We start from the raw sequence: 21,949 nt of genomic DNA, 5'->3' as shown, positions 1-21,949 counted from the left end.
TACCTGTGCGTAATAAGCAAAAACCAGGGGCCAGTGGGCAATTACGGCTGCTCCCCCAGTATAAATGCACAACCGCATTTGGGGTCGTAATTGCCCACTGGCCCCTGGTTTTTGTTTATTACGCACAGGTAGGATTAGCGTTAGGTCCCGCGCCATTTGAGAAACCTTGGCGTTGGTGTGCGGGCTCAGGTAGGTCCTTCATATAAGGATACACTGGCGAATGTCTCAATTTTAACATCAGTGTTGAGGGATTAACCAATGTCATTGTATACATCTACCCCAGTAGTGACCTAAATCCCTGTATTATTCTAATTGTTACACATCAGCACCGTCTATCTGGTGTAGGATTCTATTGTGGCACTTGTAGTCCGCTGCAGGCATCCTCCATTGTATGCATATTACGCTGGGGATCGCCCCTAGCAACGGACTACAAGGGCAGGATCTGCTCCCCCAGTATAAATGCACAACTGCATTTGGGGTTGAGCCCCTCCAGCCATTTGAGACCACGTTTTTTGTTGCTTGTTTAATATTTATATATTCCTCTTCTTACCTTGTGATGCGAGGGGCCGGTGATCCTCCATCATGACTATGTCCTGGTACAGATCCTTGTGTCCTTCTACATACTCCCACTCCTCCATGGAGAAATAGACCGCCACATCCTGACACCTTATAGGAACCTGACACACAATGATACCGTCATCACTAGACCCCTCCAATACTGTATAATGTCCCAGCAGTGTCACCTCTCTAATCATCTCCAGACCCCTCCATTACTGTATAATGTCCCAGCAGTGTCACCTCTCTAATCATCACCAGCCCCTCCATTACTGTATAATGTCCCAGCAGGGTCACCTCTCTAATCATCACCAGACCCCTCCATTACTGTATAATGTCCCAGCAGTGTCACCTCTCTAATCATCACCAGACCCCTCCATTACTGTATAATGTCCCAGCAGTGTCACCTCTCCAGTCATCACCAGACCCCTCCATTACTGTATAATGTGCCAGCAGTGTCACCTCTCTAATCATCACCAGACCCCTCCATTACTGTATAATGTCCCAGCAGTGTCACCTCTCTAATCATCACCAGACCCCTCCATTACTGTATAATGTCCCAGCAGTGTCACCTCTCTAATCATCATCAGACCCCTCCATTACTGTATAATGTCCCAGCAGTGTCACCTCTCTAATCATCACCAGACCCCTCCATTACTGTATAATGTCCCAGCAGTGTCACCTCTCTAATCATCATCAGACCCCTCCATTACTGTATAATGTCCCAGCAGTGTCACCTCTCCAGTCATCACCAGACCCCTCCATTACTGTATAATGTCCCAGCAGTGTCACCTCTCTAATCATCACCAGACCCCTCCATTACTGTATAATGTCCCAGCAGTGTCACCTCTCCAGTCATCACCAGACCCCTCCATTACTGTATAATGTCCCAGCAGTGTCACCTCTCTAATCATCACCAGACCCCTCCATTACTGTATAATGTCCCAGCAGTGTCACCTCTCTAATCATCATCAGACCCCTCCATTACTGTATAATGTCCCAGCAGTGTCACCTCTCTAATCATCACCAGACCCTCCATTACTGATGTCCCAGCAGTGTCACCTCTCTAATCATCACCAGACCCCTTCATTACTGTATAATGTCCCAGCAGTGTCACCTCTCCCGTCATCACCAGACCCCTCCATTACTGTATAATGTCCCAGCAGTGTCACCTCTCTAATCATCACCAGACCCCTCCATTACTGAATAATGTCCCAGCAGTGTCACCTCTCTAATCATCACCAGACCCCTTCATTACTGTATAATGTCCCAGCAGTGTCAACTCTCCCGTCATCACGAGAGCCCTCCATTACTGTATAATGTCCCAGCAGTGTCACCTCTCTAATCATCACCAGACCCCTCCATTACTGTATAATGTCCAGCAGTGTCACCTCTCTAATCATCACCAGACCCCTCCATTACTGTATAATGTCCCAGCAGTGTCACCTCTCTAATCATCACCAGACCCCTCCATTACTGTATAATGTCCCAGCAGTGTCACCTCTCTAATCATCATCAGACCCCTCCATTACTGTATAATGTCCCAGCAGTGTCACCTCTCTAATCATCACCAGACCCTCCATTACTGAATAATGTCCCAGCAGTGTCACCTCTCTAATCATCACCAGACCCCTTCATTACTGTATAATGTCCCAGCAGTGTCACCTCTCCCGTCATCACCAGACCCCTCCATTACTGTATAATGTCCCAGCAGTGTCACCTCTCTAATCATCACCAGACCCCTCCATTACTGTATAATGTCCCAGCAGTGTCACCTCTCTAATCATCACCAGACCCCTCCATTACTGAATAATGTCCCAGCAGTGTCACCTCTCTAATCATCACCAGACCCCTTCATTACTGTATAATGTCCCAGCAGTGTCACCTCTCCCGTCATCACCAGACCCCTCCATTACTGTATAATGTCCCAGCAGTGTCACCTCTCTAATCATCACCAGACCCCTCCATTACTGTATAATGTCCCAGCAGTGTCACCTCTCCATTACTGTATAATGTCCCAGCAGTGTCACCTCTCCAGTCATCACCAGACCCCTCCATTACTGTATAATGTCCCAGCAGTGTCACCGCTCTAATCATCACCAGACCCCTCCATTACTGTATAATGTCCCAGCAGTGTCACCTCTCTAATCATCACCAGACCCCTCCATTACTGTATAATGTCCCAGCAGTGTCACCTCTCTAATCATCACCAGACCCCTCCATTACTGTATAATGTCCCAGCAGTGTCACCTCGCCAGTCATCACCAGACCCCTCCATTACTGTATAATGTCCCAGCAGTGTCACCTCTCCAGTTATCACCAGACCCCTCCATTACTGTATAATGTCCCAGCAGTGTCACCTCTCCAGTCATCACCAGACCCCTCCATTACTGTATAATGTCCCAGCAGTGTCACCGCTCTAATCATCACCAGACCCCTCCATTACTGTAAAATGTCCCAGCAGTGTCACCTCTCTAATCATCACCAGACCCCTCCATTACTGTATAATGTCCCAGCAGTGTCACCTCTCTAATCATCACCAGACCCCTCCATTACTGTATAATGTCCCAGCAGTGTCACCTCTCTAATCATCACCAGACCCCTCCTTTACTGTATAATGTCCCAGCAGTGTCACCTCTCCAGTCATCACCAGACCCCTCCATTACTGTATAATGTCCCAGCAGTGTCACCTCTCCAGTCATCACCAGACCCCTCCATTACTGTATCATGTCCCAGCAGTATCACCTCTCTAATCATCAGCAGACCCCTCCATTACTGTATAATGTCCCAGCAGTGTCACCTCTCCAGTCATCACCAGACCCCTCCATTACTATATAATGTCCCAGCAGTGTCACCTCTCTAATCATCACCAGACCCCTCCAATACTGTAAAATGTCCCAGCAGTGTCACCTCTCCAGTCATCACCAGACCCCTCCATTACTGTATCATGTCCCAGCAGTGTCACCTCTCTAATCATCACTAGACCCCTCCATTACTGTATAATATCCCAACAGTGTCAACTCTCTAATCATCACCAGCCCCTTCATTACTGTATAATATCCCAGCAGTGTCACCTCTCCAGTCATCACCAGACCCCTCCATTACTGTATAATGTCCCAGCAGTGTCACCTCTCCAGTCATCACCAGACCCCTCCATTACTGTATAATGTCCCAGCAGTGTCACCTCTCCAGTCATCACCAGACCCCTCCATTACTGTATAATGTCCCAGCAGTGTCACCGCTCTAATCATCACCAGACCCCTCCATTACTGTATAATGTCCCAGCAGTGTCACCTCTCTAATCATCACCAGACCCCTCCATTACTGTATAATGTCCCAGCAGTGTCACCTCTCTAATCATCACCAGACCCCTCCATTACTGTATAATGTCCCAGCAGTGTCACCTCTCTAATCATCACCAGACCCCTCCTTTACTGTATAATGTCCCAGCAGTGTCACCTCTCCAGTCATCACCAGACCCCTCCATTACTGTATCATGTCCCAGCAGTATCACCTCTCTAATCATCAGCAGACCCCTCCATTACTGTATAATGTCCCAGCAGTGTCACCTCTCCAGTCATCACCAGACCCCTCCATTACTATATAATGTCCCAGCAGTGTCACCTCTCTAATCATCACCAGACCCCTCCAATACTGTAAAATGTCCCAGCAGTGTCACCTCTCCAGTCATCACCAGACCCCTCCATTACTGTATAATGTCCCAGCAGTGTCACCTCTCTAATCATCACCATACCCCTCCATTACTGTATAATGTCCCTGCAGTGTCACCTCTCCAGTCATCACCAGACCCCTCCATTACTGTATAATATCCCAACAGTGTCAACTCTCTAATCATCACTAGACCCCTCCATTACTGTATAATGTCCCAGCAGAGTTACCTCTCCAGTCATCACCAGACCCCTCCATTACTATATAATGTCCAAGCAGTGTCACCTCTCCAGTCATCACCAGACCCCTCCATTACTGTATAATGTCCCAGCACTGTCACCTCTCCAGTCATCACCAGACCCCTCCATTACTGTATAATGTCCCAGCAGTGTCACCTCTCCAGTCATCACCAGACCTCTCCATTACTGTATAATGTCCCAGCAGTGTCACCTCTCCAGTCATCACCAGACCCCTCCATTACTGTATAATGTACCAGCAGTGTCACCTCTCCAGTCATCACCAGACCCCTCCATTACTGTATAATGTTCCAGCACTGTCACCTCTCCAGTCATCACCAGACCCCTCCATTACTGTATAATGTCCCAGCACTGTCACCTCTCCAGTCATCACCAGACCCCTCCATTACTGTATAATGTCCCAGCAGAGTTACCTCTCCAGTCATCACCAGACCCCTCCATTACTGTATAATACCCCAGCAGTGTCACCTCTCCAGTCATCACCAGACCCCTCCATTACTGTATAATGTCCCAGCAGTGTCACCTCTCTAATCATCACCAGACCCCTCCATTACTGTATAATGTCCCAGCAGTGTCACCTCTCTAATCACCAGACCCCTCCATTACTGTATAATGTCCCAGCAGTGTCACCTCTCTAATCATCACCAGACCCCTCCATTACTGTATAATGTCCCAGCAGTGTCACCTCTCTAATCATCATCAGACCCCTCCATTACTGTATAATGTCCCAGCAGTGTCACCTCTCTAATCATCACCAGACCCTCCATTACTGAATAATGTCCCAGCAGTTTCACCTCTCTAATCATCACCAGACCCCTTCATTACTGTATAATGTCCCAGCAGTGTCACCTCTCCCGTCATCACCAGACCCCTCCATTACTGTATAATGTCCCAGCAGTGTCACCTCTCTAATCATCACCAGACCCCTCCATTACTGAATAATGTCCCAGCAGTGTCACCTCTCTAATCATCACCAGACCCCTTCATTACTGTATAATGTCCCAGCAGTGTCACCTCTCCCGTCATCACCAGACCCCTCCATTACTGTATAATGTCCCAGCAGTGTCACCTCTCTAATCATCACCAGACCCCTCCATTACTGTATAATGTCCCAGCAGTGTCACCTCTCCATTACTGTATAATGTCCCAGCAGTGTCACCTCTCCAGTCATCACCAGACCCCTCCATTACTGTATAATGTCCCAGCAGTGTCACCGCTCTAATCATCACCAGACCCCTCCATTACTGTATAATGTCCCAGCAGTGTCACCTCTCTAATCATCACCAGACCCCTCCATTACTGTATAATGTCCCAGCAGTGTCACCTCTCTAATCATCACCAGACCCCTCCATTACTGTATAATGTCCCAGCAGTGTCACCTCGCCAGTCATCACCAGACCCCTCCATTACTGTATAATGTCCCAGCAGTGTCACCTCTCCAGTTATCACCAGACCCCTCCATTACTGTATAATGTCCCAGCAGTGTCACCTCTCCAGTCATCACCAGACCCCTCCATTACTGTATAATGTCCCAGCAGTGTCACCGCTCTAATCATCACCAGACCCCTCCATTACTGTATAATGTCCCAGCAGTGTCACCTCTCTAATCATCACCAGACCCCTCCATTACTGTATAATGTCCCAGCAGTGTCACCTCTCTAATCATCACCAGACCCCTCCATTACTGTATAATGTCCCAGCAGTGTCACCTCTCTAATCATCACCAGACCCCTCCTTTACTGTATAATGTCCCAGCAGTGTCACCTCTCCAGTCATCACCAGACCCCTCCATTACTGTATAATGTCCCAGCAGTGTCACCTCTCCAGTCATCACCAGACCCCTCCATTACTGTATCATGTCCCAGCAGTATCACCTCTCTAATCATCAGCAGACCCCTCCATTACTGTATAATGTCCCAGCAGTGTCACCTCTCCAGTCATCACCAGACCCCTCCATTACTATATAATGTCCCAGCAGTGTCACCTCTCTAATCATCACCAGACCCCTCCAATACTGTAAAATGTCCCAGCAGTGTCACCTCTCCAGTCATCACCAGACCCCTCCATTACTGTATCATGTCCCAACAGTGTCAACTCTCTAATCATCACCAGCCCCTTCATTACTGTATAATATCCCAGCAGTGTCACCTCTCCAGTCATCACCAGACCCCTCCATTACTGTATAATGTCCCAGCAGTGTCACCTCTCCAGTCATCACCAGACCCCTCCATTACTGTATAATGTCCCAGCAGTGTCACCGCTCTAATCATCACCAGACCCCTCCATTACTGTATAATGTCCCAGCAGTGTCACCTCTCTAATCATCACCAGACCCCTCCATTACTGTATAATGTCCCAGCAGTGTCACCTCTCTAATCATCACCAGACCCCTCCATTACTGTATAATGTCCCAGCAGTGTCACCTCTCTAATCATCACCAGACCCCTCCTTTACTGTATAATGTCCCAGCAGTGTCACCTCTCCAGTCATCACCAGACCCCTCCATTACTGTATCATGTCCCAGCAGTATCACCTCTCTAATCATCAGCAGACCCCTCCATTACTGTATAATGTCCCAGCAGTGTCACCTCTCCAGTCATCACCAGACCCCTCCATTACTATATAATGTCCCAGCAGTGTCACCTCTCTAATCATCACCAGACCCCTCCAATACTGTAAAATGTCCCAGCAGTGTCACCTCTCCAGTCATCACCAGACCCCTCCATTACTGTATAATGTCCCAGCAGTGTCACCTCTCTAATCATCACCATACCCCTCCATTACTGTATAATGTCCCTGCAGTGTCACCTCTCCAGTCATCACCAGACCCCTCCATTACTGTATAATATCCCAACAGTGTCAACTCTCTAATCATCACCAGCCCCTTCATTACTGTATAATATCCCAGCAGTGTCACCTCTCTAATCATCACTAGACCCCTCCATTACTGTATAATGTCCCAGCAGTGTCACCTCTCTAATCATCACCATACCCCTCCATTACTGTAAAATGTCCCAGCAGTGTCACCTCTCCAGTCATCACCAGACCCCTCCATTACTGTATAATGTCCCAGCAGAGTTACCTCTCCAGTCATCACCAGACCCCTCCATTACTATATAATGTCCAAGCAGTGTCACCTCTCCAGTCATCACCAGACCCCTCCATTACTGTATAATGTCCCAGCACTGTCACCTCTCCAGTCATCACCAGACCCCTCCATTACTGTATAATGTCCCAGCAGTGTCACCTCTCCAGTCATCACCAGACCTCTCCATTACTGTATAATGTCCCAGCAGTGTCACCTCTCCAGTCATCACCAGACCCCTCCATTACTGTATAATGTCCCAGCAGTGTCACCTCTCCAGTCATCACCAGACCCCTCCATTACTGTATAATGTTCCAGCACTGTCACCTCTCCAGTCATCACCAGACCCCTCCATTACTGTATAATGTCCCAGCAGAGTTACCTCTCCAGTCATCACCAGACCCCTCCATTACTGTATAATACCCCAGCAGGGTCACCTCTCCAGTCATCACCAGACCCCTCCATTACTGTATAATGTCCCAGCAGTGTCACCTCTCCAGTCATCACCAGACCCCTCCATTACTGTATAATGTCCCAGCAGTGTCACCTCTCTAATCATCACCAGACCCCTCCATTACTATATAATGTCCCAGCAGTGTCACCTCTCCAATCATCACCAGACCCCTCCATTACTGTATAATGTCCCAGCAGTGTCACCTCTCTAATCATCACCAGACCTCTCCATTACTGTATAATGTCCCAGCAGTGTCACCTCTCTAATCATCACCAGACCCCTCCATTACTATATAATGTCCCAGCAGTGTCACCTCTCCAATCATCACCAGACCCCTCCATTACTGTATAATGTCCCAGCAGGGTCACCTCTCCAGTCAGCAGCTCAGTGATCCTGTGGATGAGTTCTAGGATCTTCTCCTTATGTATCAGTGAGTGAGGTGGAGTCTTTGTGATGGGGCCCCGGGCCCTGCTCCGTCTCCTGGTCACACAGGGGGTCAAAATTTTTCCAGACGACTTCTTTATTATTATGTAATCCTGTATATGGAGAGAAAATGATCAATATATATATAGCTGACCGTACCTAAGATATATTTGTATAAAATACTCGAGTGGCGGGAGTATGGATTGTGGATTGTAAAGGGGTCCTCTGGGAAACTAAAACAATAGTCCATCCTTTTCCTCTCACCAACCTTTTTAATTTTCTAAATTTCATTCATTATCTGTAAAGAGAAGTTTACGCTCTTTTAGTTGTCACTTAAATGAAGGGACTGAGAAAGACATCATCTCACCATCCACTGTGTCTCTGTTTAACTCCCTCTCTGAAAGCAGCCCCCACCCTTCTGAGAGACATATACTACGTTTTTTGGCCTGCACTGATTCATGCTTCCTCTATTGCTGAGTTGGGGTGCGTGTGCTGCCTCAGCCAATCAGACACTGAATCTCTCTGCTCAAAGAATAGGATGGTGTGGGCTTTTTTCAAAGAGGTCTTCATTGTTCCGAGCTTACATGTGTATAGGGAGAATGAAGGACTAACAATATGGTGTAACCATAAATCCTCAGACATTATGACAACCACCCATTAGGCTTAATATAAAGCTTAGCTTTTATTTAACCCTTCAAGGACTCAGCGTTTTTCCATTTCTGCAATTCGTTTTTTCCTCCTTACCTTTTAAAAATCATAACTCTTTCAATTTTGCACCTAAAAATCCATATGAGGCTTATTTTTTGCGCCACCAATTCTACTTTGTAATGACATCAGTCATTTTACCCAAAAATCTACGGTGAAACGGAAAAAATAATAATTGTGCAACAAAATGGAAGAAAAAACACAATTGTAACTTTTGGGGGCTTCCGTTTCTACACAGTACATATTTCGGTATAAATGCCCCCTTCTCTTTATTCTGTAGGTCCATACGGTTATAATGATCCCTGACTTATATAGGTTGGAAAAAATCATAATTACATGCAGGAAAATGTATACGTTTAAAATTGTCATCTTCTGACCCCTATAACTTTTCTCATGTTTCCACGTACCGGCGGTATGAGGCTCATTTCTTGCGCCGTGTTCTGAAGGTTTTAGCAGTACAATTTTTGTTTTGATTGGACTTTTTGATCGCTATTTACACATTTTTTTAGGTTATGCACGTACGCCATTGATCGTGCGGTTTAATTAACAATATATTTTTATAGTTTGGACATTTACGCACGCGGCGATACCACATATGTTTATTTTTATTTGCACAGTTTTTTTTTATAGGAAAAGGGGGGTGATTCGAACTTTTGTTAGGGAAGGGGTTAAATTATCTTTATTAACTTTTTCCCCCCACTTTTTTTGCACACACTGATCTCTTATACTGATCACTGTTATCCCATAGGAGACTATAACACTGCACACACTGATCTCTTATACTGATCATTATTATCACATAGGGACCTATAACACTGCACACACTGATCTCTTATACTGATCATTATTATCCCATAGGGACCTATAACACTGCACACACTGATCTCTTATACTGATCATTATTATCCCATAGGAGACTATAATACTGCACACACTGATCTCTTATACTGATCATTATTATCCCATAGGGACCTATAACACTGCACACACTGATCTCTTATACTGATCATTATTATCCCATAGGGACCTATAACACTGCACACACTGATCTCTTATACTGATCATTATTATCCCATAGGAGACTATAACACTGCACACACTGATCTCTTATACTGATCATTATTATCCCATAGGAGACTATAACACTGCACACACTGATCTCTTATACTGATCACTGTTATTCCATAGGAGACTATAACACTGCACACACTGATCTCTTATACTGATCATTATTATCCCATAGGGACCTATAACACTGCACACACTGATCTCTTATACTGATCATTATTATTCCATAGGGACCTATAACACTGCACACACTGATCTCTTATACTGATCATTATTATCCCATAGGAGACTATAACACTGCACACACTGATCTCTTATACTGATCATTATTATCCCATAGGAGACTATAACACTGCACACACTGATCTCTTATACTGATCATTATTATCCCATAGGAGACTATAACACTGCACATACTGATCTCTTATACTGATCATTATTATCCCATAGGAGACTATAACACTGCACACACTGATCTCTTATACTGATCATTATTATCCCCTAGGAGACTATAACACTGCACACACTGATCTCTTATACTGATCATTGTTATCCCCTAGGAGACTGTAACACTGCACACACTGATCTCTTATACTGATCATTGTTATCCCCTAGGAGACTGTAACACTGCACACACTAATCTCTTATACTGATCATTATTATCCCATAGGAGACTATAACACTGCACACACTGATCTCTTATACTGATCATTGTAATCCCATAGGAGACTATAACACTGCACACACTGATCTCTTATACTGATCATTGTTATCCCATAGGAGACTATAATACTGCACACACTGATCTCTTATACTGATCATTATTATCCCATAGGGACCTATAACACTGCACACACTGATCTCTTATACTGATCATTATTATCCCATAGGAGACTATAACACTGCACACACTGATCTCTTATACTGATCATTGTTATCCCATAGGAGACTATAACACTGCACACACTGATCTCTTATACTGATCATTGTTATCCCATAGGAGACTATAACACTGCACACACTGATCTCTTATACTGATTACTGTTATCCCATAGGAGACTATAACACTGCACACACTGATCTCTTATACTGATCATTATTATCCCATAGGAGACTATAACACTGCACACACTGATCTCTTATACTGATCATTATTATCCCATAGGAGACTATAACACTGCACACACTGATCTCTTATACTGATCATTATTATTCCATAGGAGACTATAACACTGCACACACTGATCTCTTATACTGATCATTATTTTCCCATAGGAGACTATAACACTGCACACACTGATCTCTTATACTGATCATTGTTATCCCATAGGAGACTATAACACTGCACACACTGATCTCTTATACTGATCATTGTTATCCCATAGGAGACTATAACACTGCACACACTGATCTCTTATACTGATCATTGTTATCCCATAGGAGACTATAATACTGCACACACTGATCTCTTATACTGATCATTATTATCCCATAGGGACCTATAACACTGCACACACTGATCTCTTATACTGATCATTAATATCCCATAGGAGACTATAACACTGCACACACTGATCTCTTATACTGATCATTGTTATCCCATAGGAGACTATAACACTGCACACACTGATCTCTTATACTGATCATTGTTATCCCATAGGAGACTATAACACTGCACACACTGATCTCTTATACTGATTACTGTTATCCCATAGGAGACTATAACACTGCACACACTGATCTCTTATACTGATCATTATTATCCCATAGGAGACTATAACACTGCACACACTGATCTCTTATACTGATCATTATTATCCCATAGGAGACTATAACACTGCACACACTGATCTCTTATACTGATCATTATTATTCCATAGGAGACTATAACACTGCACACACTGATCTCTTATACTGATCATTATTTTCCCATAGGAGACTATAACACTGTAGATCCCTATAAATAGGAATCCAAAAAATCCCTAATTTCCCATATATGTGTTATCTTTTTGGTGAACCCACAAGCTTTATTAAAGTAATTGTGCATAAACATATAATGAAAACTTCACGTAGATTAAAAATTAAGCAGGGCGGTAGCTTAGCCTTTGAACTAATATCTGTATACTGTGCATCAGGCCAGTGTACTCCAGCCTATTCGAATTGGCTATACTGAAGTGGAGATGCCCGGCGTGCCTGCAGTGCACGCTGAGCTATTTTCTAAGTCACCGCTTAGCTTTATATTAAAATTGAGTCCCTACTCTGCCCCCCTCGACATGTTTCGCTGCCTCTGCAGCTTTATCAAGAGGTAGCGGGCATATGAGCGCGGGCGTTCTCTAAGTTATATTTATAGATTACCTTGATGTTCGTTTGAATAAACAAGATGATATTAAATTTTAATAACTAATATATAGTAGGGTAGACAACATGGAAAAATAAGTAGTAGGAATCCTCTATAATTTGATATCAAAGGGACAATCATGTAGTACCATATAGGATAAAATGACAAATATCCTTTTCTCATAAAGACCTCTCCATAAAATTCCACTCTTTTAAGTTAATAATAATACAAAAAATAATAAAAAATAAAAAAATTCACTTAATATAGAAAAAATGTACTTAATATAGTTTAGAATTAATAAGATCAAAAAGTATTTTTAAATACATACTTGATGTATCACACAAGAGTTGAAGATAAGTCCCTTTTTGCTTATATATAATGAACAAAATGGATTACATCTTAGAAATTCCACTTGACACTACATAATAATCTGGATTCCTATTAATTACCAATACCTATAATGAATGAATATCTAAGAGATAAAATGCCCTCAAAAACTAAGTTCTTGCGCATACTAAATTCGCGCAGATTACGTAGATACTGAGATACGCAGGCGCACTGAGACTTGTTACCGGTAAACGGAACTAAGTACTAGCGCAGACGAGATCGCGCAGGTCCGTAATCTCGAGATCTTTTCCACTGCGCAGATGAGAATGCGCATATGACGGACCTGTCCCCCAACCAATCCGAGAAGCTAAGCAAACACCCGTACATGATTGGTAGATATCCTCTTACCTCTGAATGATTATCAGAGATGCCAATCATAGTCTTGTCCAATCATGATGCGAATAGTGAGTTAGGCACTTTGCGATAGGCTGCCAGGATATCAAACGAACATCAAGGTAATCTATAAATATAACTTAGAGAACGCCCGCGCTCATATGCCCGCTACCTCTTGATAAAGCTGCAGAGGCAGCGAAACATGTCGAGGGGGGCAGAGTAGGGACTCAATTTTAATATAAAGCTAAGCGGTGACTTAGAAAATAGCTCAGCGTGCACTGCAGGCACGCCGGGCATCTCCACTTCAGTATAGCCAATTCGAATAGGCTGGAGTACACTGGCCTGATGCACAGTATACAGATATTAGTTCAAAGGCTAAGCTACCGCCCTGCTTAATTTTTAATCTACGTGAAGTTTTCATTATATGTTTATGCACAATTACTTTAATAAAGCTTGTGGGTTCACCATAAAGATAACACATATATGGGAAATTAGGGATTTTTTGGATTCCTATTTATAGGGATCTATAGGTTGATGAATTAATTTAACCCTCCATATATTGGTCCGATAAGTGAAGAGACTATAACACTGCACACACTGATCTCTTATACTGATCATTATTATCCCATAGGAGACTATAACACTGCACACACTGATCTCTTATACTGATCATTGTTATCCCATAGGGACCTATAACACTGCACACACTGATCTCTTATACTGATCATTATTATCCCATAGGAGACTATAACACTGCACACACTGATCTCTTATACTGATCATTATTATCCCATAGGAGACTATAACACTGCACACACTGATCTCTTATACTGATCATTATTATTCCATAGGAGACTATAACACTGCACACACTGATCTCTTATACTGATCATTATTATCCCATAGGAGACATAGGGATAACCCTTCCTACAAGGTGTGGATGGGATAGGGTAGGCACTCACGGAGTACAAGTAAATAGTTAGTGCTTGCACAATCAGTGAGTTATAAAACCATGGTATATGGTCCATACTCCTTTTTCCAACGTGTTTCTCTCATGGTAGTAATTTACTTCTTCAGGGATGGAGGAGACACAAATGGGCAAACAAGTGTGTAAACATAGAGAAACAGTGCCTGTGAGTGCCTACCCTGAAAGACATACAGCTCTTCGCAAGAAAGCTCAAATTGGGATTAGGCAGGATGAACTGGAAGATGTGACCCTTCTGGCCCGTCTATAGGAGGGGGGCAATAGAGAGATAGGTAAGGGCCCAAAAAAGCACTAAACCTGCACCCTTGGGTGACAAAGACTGCATTGATGTATTTGTAGAGGTAGTGTGCCGTGATATTAACCTCTTCCCGACCCATGACATACATGTACGTCATGCAGATACTGGCCCCTACTTGCGGCATCCGCTGCGCCCGGTAAGATGGTGGCCATCACTGATAGCCAGCCATCTTACCTCGGGACCTGGGGGGGTTGTTCCCCCCTTCCTCCTCACCGCAATCGCTCCTATCAGCTAATCAAATCTGACTAGCCAATGGCAGCATTTCGCACATAAAAATCCTGAGCAGAGCGGTGTGTGTCCTGATCACGGGGATCGGTACACACACTGCACTGCTAAGAGTCCCCAGTGTCCCTTACCTGTTCCTCTTCCTCTGGTGTCCCTTACCGTCCCGAGCTCCCGACGCTGTGCCTTCCGGCATGCTTTACTTTCGGGTCAAGCGAGTGCAGTAATATATATATATATATATATATATATTTTTATATATATATATATATTTATAGTTGTACAACAGCTCCCCCTAGTGTCCTAAACCTGCTACTGCATCATTTATGCTTGGCAGGGCAGACACTAGGGGGAGCTGTTGTACAGAAGTAAATACATACATTTATATATATACACATATACATACACACATATATATTCAGAATTCAAGTGGTCCCCCCCAAAAAATTTGATTTTTATCTTTGAGAAAATTTGAAAAAATGTTCATAATAGTATAATCCTTATTATGTTGTAAAAAAGTAAAAGAATGTGTAACAAATGATGGCAGCATAAAGTAGACCTGGATGTGAATTAATAACTACATTTATTTGGCCTGACGATTTCTCTTACAATTAGAGAGTTTCAAACATTGTGAAATTAACATTTTTAAATTTTTTCACAATATTTTTGAGTTTTTCCCAAAAATCACTTCATGTATCAACAAAAATTTACCACTAATATAAAGTACAATATGTCTCCAAAAAACTATCTCTGAATCACTTTGCCAGGTAATAACGTTACAAAGTTATTACCACTTAAAGAGACACATGTCAGATTTGAAAAAATGTACTGGGTGATAAAGGCCAAAACTAGCTGGGTCATGAAGGGGTTAAATGTTTTTTTTTTTTGTTTTTGTTTTTTTCTCCAAATCAACTGATGCCACAAAGTTAAACAGATTTGTAATTTACTTCTGTTTAAAAATCTTAATCCTTCCAGTACTTATCAGCTGCTGTGTGCTCCACAGGAAGTTGTGTAGTTCTTTCCAGTATGACCCCAGTGCTCTCTGCTGACACCTCTGTTCATGTCAGGAACTGTCGAGAGCAGGAACAAATCCCCATAGAAAACCTCTCCTGCTCTGGACAGTTCCTGACATGGACCGAGGTGTCAGCAGAGAGCACTGGGGTCATACTGGAAAGAACTACACAACTTTGTGGAGCACACAGCAGCTGATAAGTACTGGAAGGATTAAGATTTTTTTTAATAGAAGTAATTTACAAATCTGTTTAACTTTCTTGACCCAGTTGATATGAAGAAGAAATAAATAGTTTTTAACTGGAGTACCCCTTAAAGAAAGTCTCAAGAATTTCCTCATCCTCAAGCCCCCCGATAAGAGGGGGTGGGGTGACAACCTATTATTACTTAAGATGTCGCTGGGGACCCCCGCAATCTTGCCTTCGGCACCCACCTCTTTGAGCTGCACGCCGCGCTACCAGCTCACTAACTGCCGGGTGCCAACCACGGGCCAGAATATCGTGACATCATGACTCCGCCCCGTGTGACGCCACATTGGGGCGAAAGTCAATACCAAGGAACTGCTCCAGTCAATCCAAAGTAAGTATATTCATATTTATACTAATCTGAGCCATTGTGACGAGCCATTGCCTTTTAACTGGTTTGCTTGTCTATGTTTACACATTTCTTTGCATGTTTGTGTCTCCTCCATCCCTGAAGAAGTCAACTAATACCATGAGAGAAACCCGTTGGAAAAAGTAGTATGGGCCATATACCATGGTTCTATAACTCTCTGATTGTGCAAGCACTGACTATTTACTTGTACTCTGTGAGTGCCTACCCTATCCCACCCACACCTTGTAGGAAGGGTTATCCTTTTGGAATAGGAAGGGACAGCGTCAAGTGTGGTAACCAGGGATGGACACATGTACCTATCTCCCCTCTCTTCATACCCCTCCACTGTTTTTTGTTTTATTTTTGGTCATTTCCAATGCAATTACTGTACACTTTAGATTATATGTATATTTTCTATTCAGTCTAATCTTTTTGTTGTATTTTAAATAATATATTAGTAAAAGCAAAGTGTTATAATAAGCCTAATGGGTGTGTGTCTTAATGAAGAATTAGGGGAGAATGAAGGAGATAGGTGACACTGAAGGAGATAGGTGACACTGAAGGAGATAGGTGACACTGACTGATTGTTCCCCAGCAGTTCTCCTGTGTATGGACGGATTCACAAGACTTCACTTCTCCAGTCATCACCAGTTTATTACTAGAGAGAAAAGTCACCAGAAACTACTTACCTCTCCAGATATCACGTGGATCATCTCTAGGGCCACGTCTAGTGTCCTCCTAGTCATGTGGATTATGTCCTCGTCTACCCCTGGGGGGTCATTCTTCATCATGACTATGTCCTGGTACAGATCCTTGTGTCCTTCTACATACTCCCACTCCTCCATGGAGAAATAGACCGCCACATCCTGACACCTTATAGGAACCTGACACACAATGATACCGTCATCACCAGACCCCTCCATTACTGTATAATGTCCCAGCAGTGTCACCTTTCTAATCATCACCAGACCCCTCCATTACTGCATAATGTCCCAGCAGTGTCACCTCTCCAGTCATCACCAGACCCCTCCATTACTGTATAATGTCCCAGCAGTGTCACCTCTCTAATCATCACCAGACCCCTCCATTACTGTATAATGTCCCAGCAGTGTCACCTCTCCAGTCATCACCAGACCCCTTCATTACTGTATAATGTCCCAGAAGTGTCACCTCTCTAATCATCACCAGACCCCTCCATAACTGTATAATGTCCCAGCAGTGTCACCTCTCTAATCATCACCAGACCCCTCCATTACTGTATAATGTCCCAGCAGGGTCACCTCTCCAGTCATCACCAGACCCCTCCATTACTGTATAATGTCCCAGCAGTGTCACCTCTCTAATCATCACCAGACCCCTCCATTACTGTATAATGTCCCAGCAGGGTCACCTCTCCCGTCATCACCAGACCCCTCCATTCCTGTATAATGTCCCAGCAGTGTCACCTCTCCAGTCATCACCAGACCCCTCCATAACTGTATAATGTCCCAGCAGTGTCACCTCTCCAGTCATCACCAGATCCCTCCATTACTGTATAATGTCCCAGCAGTGTCACCTCTCCAGTCATCACCAGACCCCTCCATTACTGTATAATGTCCCAGCAGGGTCACCTCTCCAGTCAGCAGCTCAGTGATCCTGTGGGTGAGTTCTAGGATCTTATCCTTATGTATCAGTGAGTGAGGTGGAGGCTCCATGATGGGGCCCCGGGCCCTGCTCCGTCCTCCTGACTCATGGAGATGGCTGCTGGGGGCCACACACTCCCCCCATGTCTTCTTCACTATGGTGTAATCCTGTGTATGGAGAGAGACAATGAGGGGACTGACCCCAGTATTCCTCCCCCACTACAAAGAGGAGATTGTGCCCCCTGTATAGAGCTCTATTGAGCACATCTGGAATACTGGGGTCAGTTCTGGAGACCTCCCCTACAAAGAGACATCCAGAACATAGAGCGGCTCCAAAGATGGGGGACAACAATGGTGGAAATGTAGATGGGGGGGGACAACAATGGTGGAAATGTAGATGGGGGGACAACAATGGTGGAAATGTAGATGGGGGACAACAATGGTGGAAATGTAGATGGGGGACAACAATGGTGGAAATGTAGATGGGGACAACAATGGTGGAAATGTAGATGGGGGGACAACAATGGATGAAATGTAGATGGGGGACAACAATGGTGGAAATGTAGATGGGGACAACAATGGTGGAAATGTAGATGGGGGGACAACAATGGTGGAAATGTAGATGGGGGGACAACAATGGTGGAAATGTAGATGGGGACAACAATGGTGGAAATGTAGATGGGGGGACAACAATGGTGGAAATGTAGATGGGGGACAACAATGGTGGAAATGTAGATGGGGGACAATGGTGGAAATGTAGATGGGGACAACAATGGTGGAAATGTAGATGGGGGACAACAATGGTGGAAATGTAGATGGGGGACAACAATGGTGGAAATGTAGATAGGGACAACAATGGTGGAAATGTAGATAGGGACAACAATGGTGGAAATGTAGATGGGGACAACAATGGTGGAAATGTAGATGGGGACAACAATGGTGAAAATGTAGATGGGGGACAACAATGGTGGAAATGTAGATGGGGGGACAACAATGGTGGAAATGTAGATGGGGGGACAACAATGGTGGAAATGTAGATGGGGGACAACAATGGTGGAAATGTAGATGGGGGACAACAATGGTGGAAATGTAGATGGGGGACAACAATGGTGGAAATGTAGATGGGGGACAACAATGGTGGAAATGTAGATGGGGACAACAATGGTGGAAATGTAGATGGGGGACAACAATGGTGGAAATGTAGATGGGGGACAACAATGGTGGAAATGTAGATGGGGGACAACAATGGTGGAAATGTAGATGGGGACAACAATGGTGGAAATGTAGATGGGGACAACAATGGTGGAAATGTAGATGGGGACAACAATGGTGGAAATGTAGATGGGGGGACAACAATGGTGGAAATGTAGATGGGGACAACAATGGTGGAAATGTTGATGGGGACAACAATGGTGGAAATGTAGATGGGGACAACAATGGTGGAAATGTAGATGGGGACAACAATGGTGGAAATGTAGATGGGGACAACAATGGTGGAAATGTAGATGGGGACAACAATGGTGGAAATGTAGATGGAGACAACAATGGTGGAAATGTAGATGGAGACAACAATGGTGGAAATGTAGATGGGGGGACAACAATGGTGGAAATGTAGATGGGGACAACAATGGTGGAAATGTAGATGGGGGGACAACAATGGTGGAAATGTAGATGGGGACAACAATGTTGGAAATGTAGATGGGGACAACAATGGTGGAAATGTAGATGGGGACAACAATGGTGGAAATGTAGATGGGGACAACAATGGTGGAAATGTAGATGCAGGACAACAATGTTGGAAATGTAGATGGGGACAACAATGGTGGAAATGTAGATGGGGACAACAATGGTGGAAATGTAGATGGGGACAACAATGGTGGAAATGTAGATGGGGACAACAATGGTGGAAATGTAGATGGGGACAACAATGGTGGAAATGTAGATGGGGACAACAATGGTGGAAATGTAGATGCAGGACAACAATGTTGGAAATGTTGATGGGGACAACAATGTTGGAAATGTAGATGGGGACAACAATGGTGGAAATGTAGATGGGTCACCTCACCTCTCCGGTCAGCAGGTGGAGGATCTCCAAGGTGAAGTGTAATATTCTCTTAGTCATCTCATTCCTGTCCTTCTCCATCCTCCTGTAATTTACTTGATACGGGAGAGAATATAAATGGGTCATACAGAAGGAACTAATTGAAAAGCCGAATCTTCTCCTGTAAGGAAAAGAAAATGAACAGAATAAGGAGAGTCCAGATTAGATAATATACTAAGGGGAGTCCAGATTAGATAATATTCAAAGGAGAGTTCAGATTAGATAATATTCTAAGGGGAGTCCAGATTAGATAATATTCTAAGGAGAGTCCAGATTATATAATATTCTAAGGGGAGTCCAGATTATATAATATTCAAAGGAGAGTCCAGATTAGATAATATTCTAAGGGGAGTCCAGATTAGATAATATACTAAGGGGAGTCCAGATTAGATAATATACTAAGGGGAATCCAGATTAGATAATATTCTAAGGAGAATCCAGATTAGATAATAATCTAAGGGGAGTCCAGATTAGATAATAATCTAAGGGGAGTCCAGATTAGATAATATTCTAAGGAGAGTCCAGATTATATAATATTCTAAGGGGAGTCCAGATTATATAATATTCAAAGGAGAGTCCAGATTAGATAATATTCTAAGGGGAGTCCAGATTAGATAATATACTAAGGGGAGTCCAGATTAGATAATATACTAAGGGGAGTCCAGATTAGATAATATACTAAGGGGAGTCCAGATTAGATAATATACTAAGGAGAATCCAGATTAGATAATATTCTAAGGAGAATCCAGATTAGATAATAATCTAAGGGGAGTTCAGATTAGATAATAATCTAAGGGGAGTCCAGATTAGATAATATTCTAAGGGGAGTCCAGATTAGATAATATTCTAAGGGAAGTCCAGATTAGATAATATTCTAAGGAGAGTCCAGATTAGATAATATTCTAAGGGGAGTCCAGATTAGATAATAATCTAAGGGGAGTCCAGATTAGATAATATTCTAAGGGAAGTCCAGATTAGATAATAATCTAAGGGAAGTCCAGATTAGATAATATTCTAAGGAGAGTCCAGATTAGATAATATTCTAAGGGGAGTCCAGATTAGATAATAATCTAAGGGGAGTCCAGATTAGATAATATACTAAGGGGAGTCCAGATTAGATAATATACTAAGGGGAGTCCAGATTAGATAATATACTACCTGTGATAGGATTATTTATATATATATATATATATATATATATATATATATATATATATATATACACACATATACCACATACCTAATATATAGATGAAGTATATACACCTGTGATAGGATTATATATATATATATATATATATATATATATATATATATATATATACACATATACATATACCACATACCTAATATATAGATGAAGTATATACACCTGTGATAGGATTATATATATATATATATATATATATATATATATATATATATATATATACACATATACATATACCACATACCTAATATATAGATGAAGTATATACACCTGTGATAGGATTATATATATATATATATATATATATATATATATATATATACACATATACATATACCACATACCTAATATATAGATGAAGTATATACACCTGTGATAGGATTATATATATATATATATATACACACATACCACATACCTAATATATAGATGAAGTATATACACCTGTTACATAGTTAATACGGTCGAAAAAAGACATATGTCCATCAAGTTCAACCAGGGAATTAAGGGGTAGGGGTGTAAGGGGATAAGGGGTAGTGGTGCGGCGCGATATTGGGGGAGGGGATGGGATTTTATATTTCTTCATAAGCATTAATGTTATTTTGTTCCAGGAATGTATCTAATCCTGTTTT

The 21,949-nt window shown here is 43.0% G+C and overlaps 2 protein-coding genes across 2 annotated transcripts in view; one reads left to right on the top strand and one right to left on the bottom strand.

The window, feature by feature from the left end:
- Positions 1-21,949, top strand: part of LOC130298000 (oocyte zinc finger protein XlCOF7.1-like) — a 210,444-nt gene that overhangs the window by 152,197 nt on the left and 36,298 nt on the right. The gene's annotated exons all lie outside the window — the stretch shown is intronic.
- Positions 1-21,949, bottom strand: part of LOC130297998 (zinc finger protein 420-like) — a 34,365-nt gene that overhangs the window by 3,769 nt on the left and 8,647 nt on the right. The window contains exons 2-6 of the mRNA XM_056550876.1: positions 20,072-20,228; positions 17,995-18,174; positions 17,074-17,268; positions 8,389-8,556; positions 551-677 (exon numbers count right to left, since the gene is read on the bottom strand). Coding sequence (XP_056406851.1) covers positions 551-677; positions 8,389-8,556; positions 17,074-17,268; positions 17,995-18,174; positions 20,072-20,194 — 793 coding nt within the window. The 5' untranslated portion in view covers positions 20,195-20,228. The remainder of the gene's footprint in view (positions 1-550; positions 678-8,388; positions 8,557-17,073; positions 17,269-17,994; positions 18,175-20,071; positions 20,229-21,949) is intronic.

Source organism: Hyla sarda (genome assembly GCF_029499605.1).
Source record: "Hyla sarda isolate aHylSar1 chromosome 1 unlocalized genomic scaffold, aHylSar1.hap1 SUPER_1_unloc_15, whole genome shotgun sequence".
Lineage (NCBI taxonomy): Eukaryota > Metazoa > Chordata > Amphibia > Anura > Hylidae > Hyla > Hyla sarda.
The sequence above is the reverse complement of the archived record's forward strand: the minus strand, read 5'-3'. Positions and strand labels throughout refer to the sequence as shown.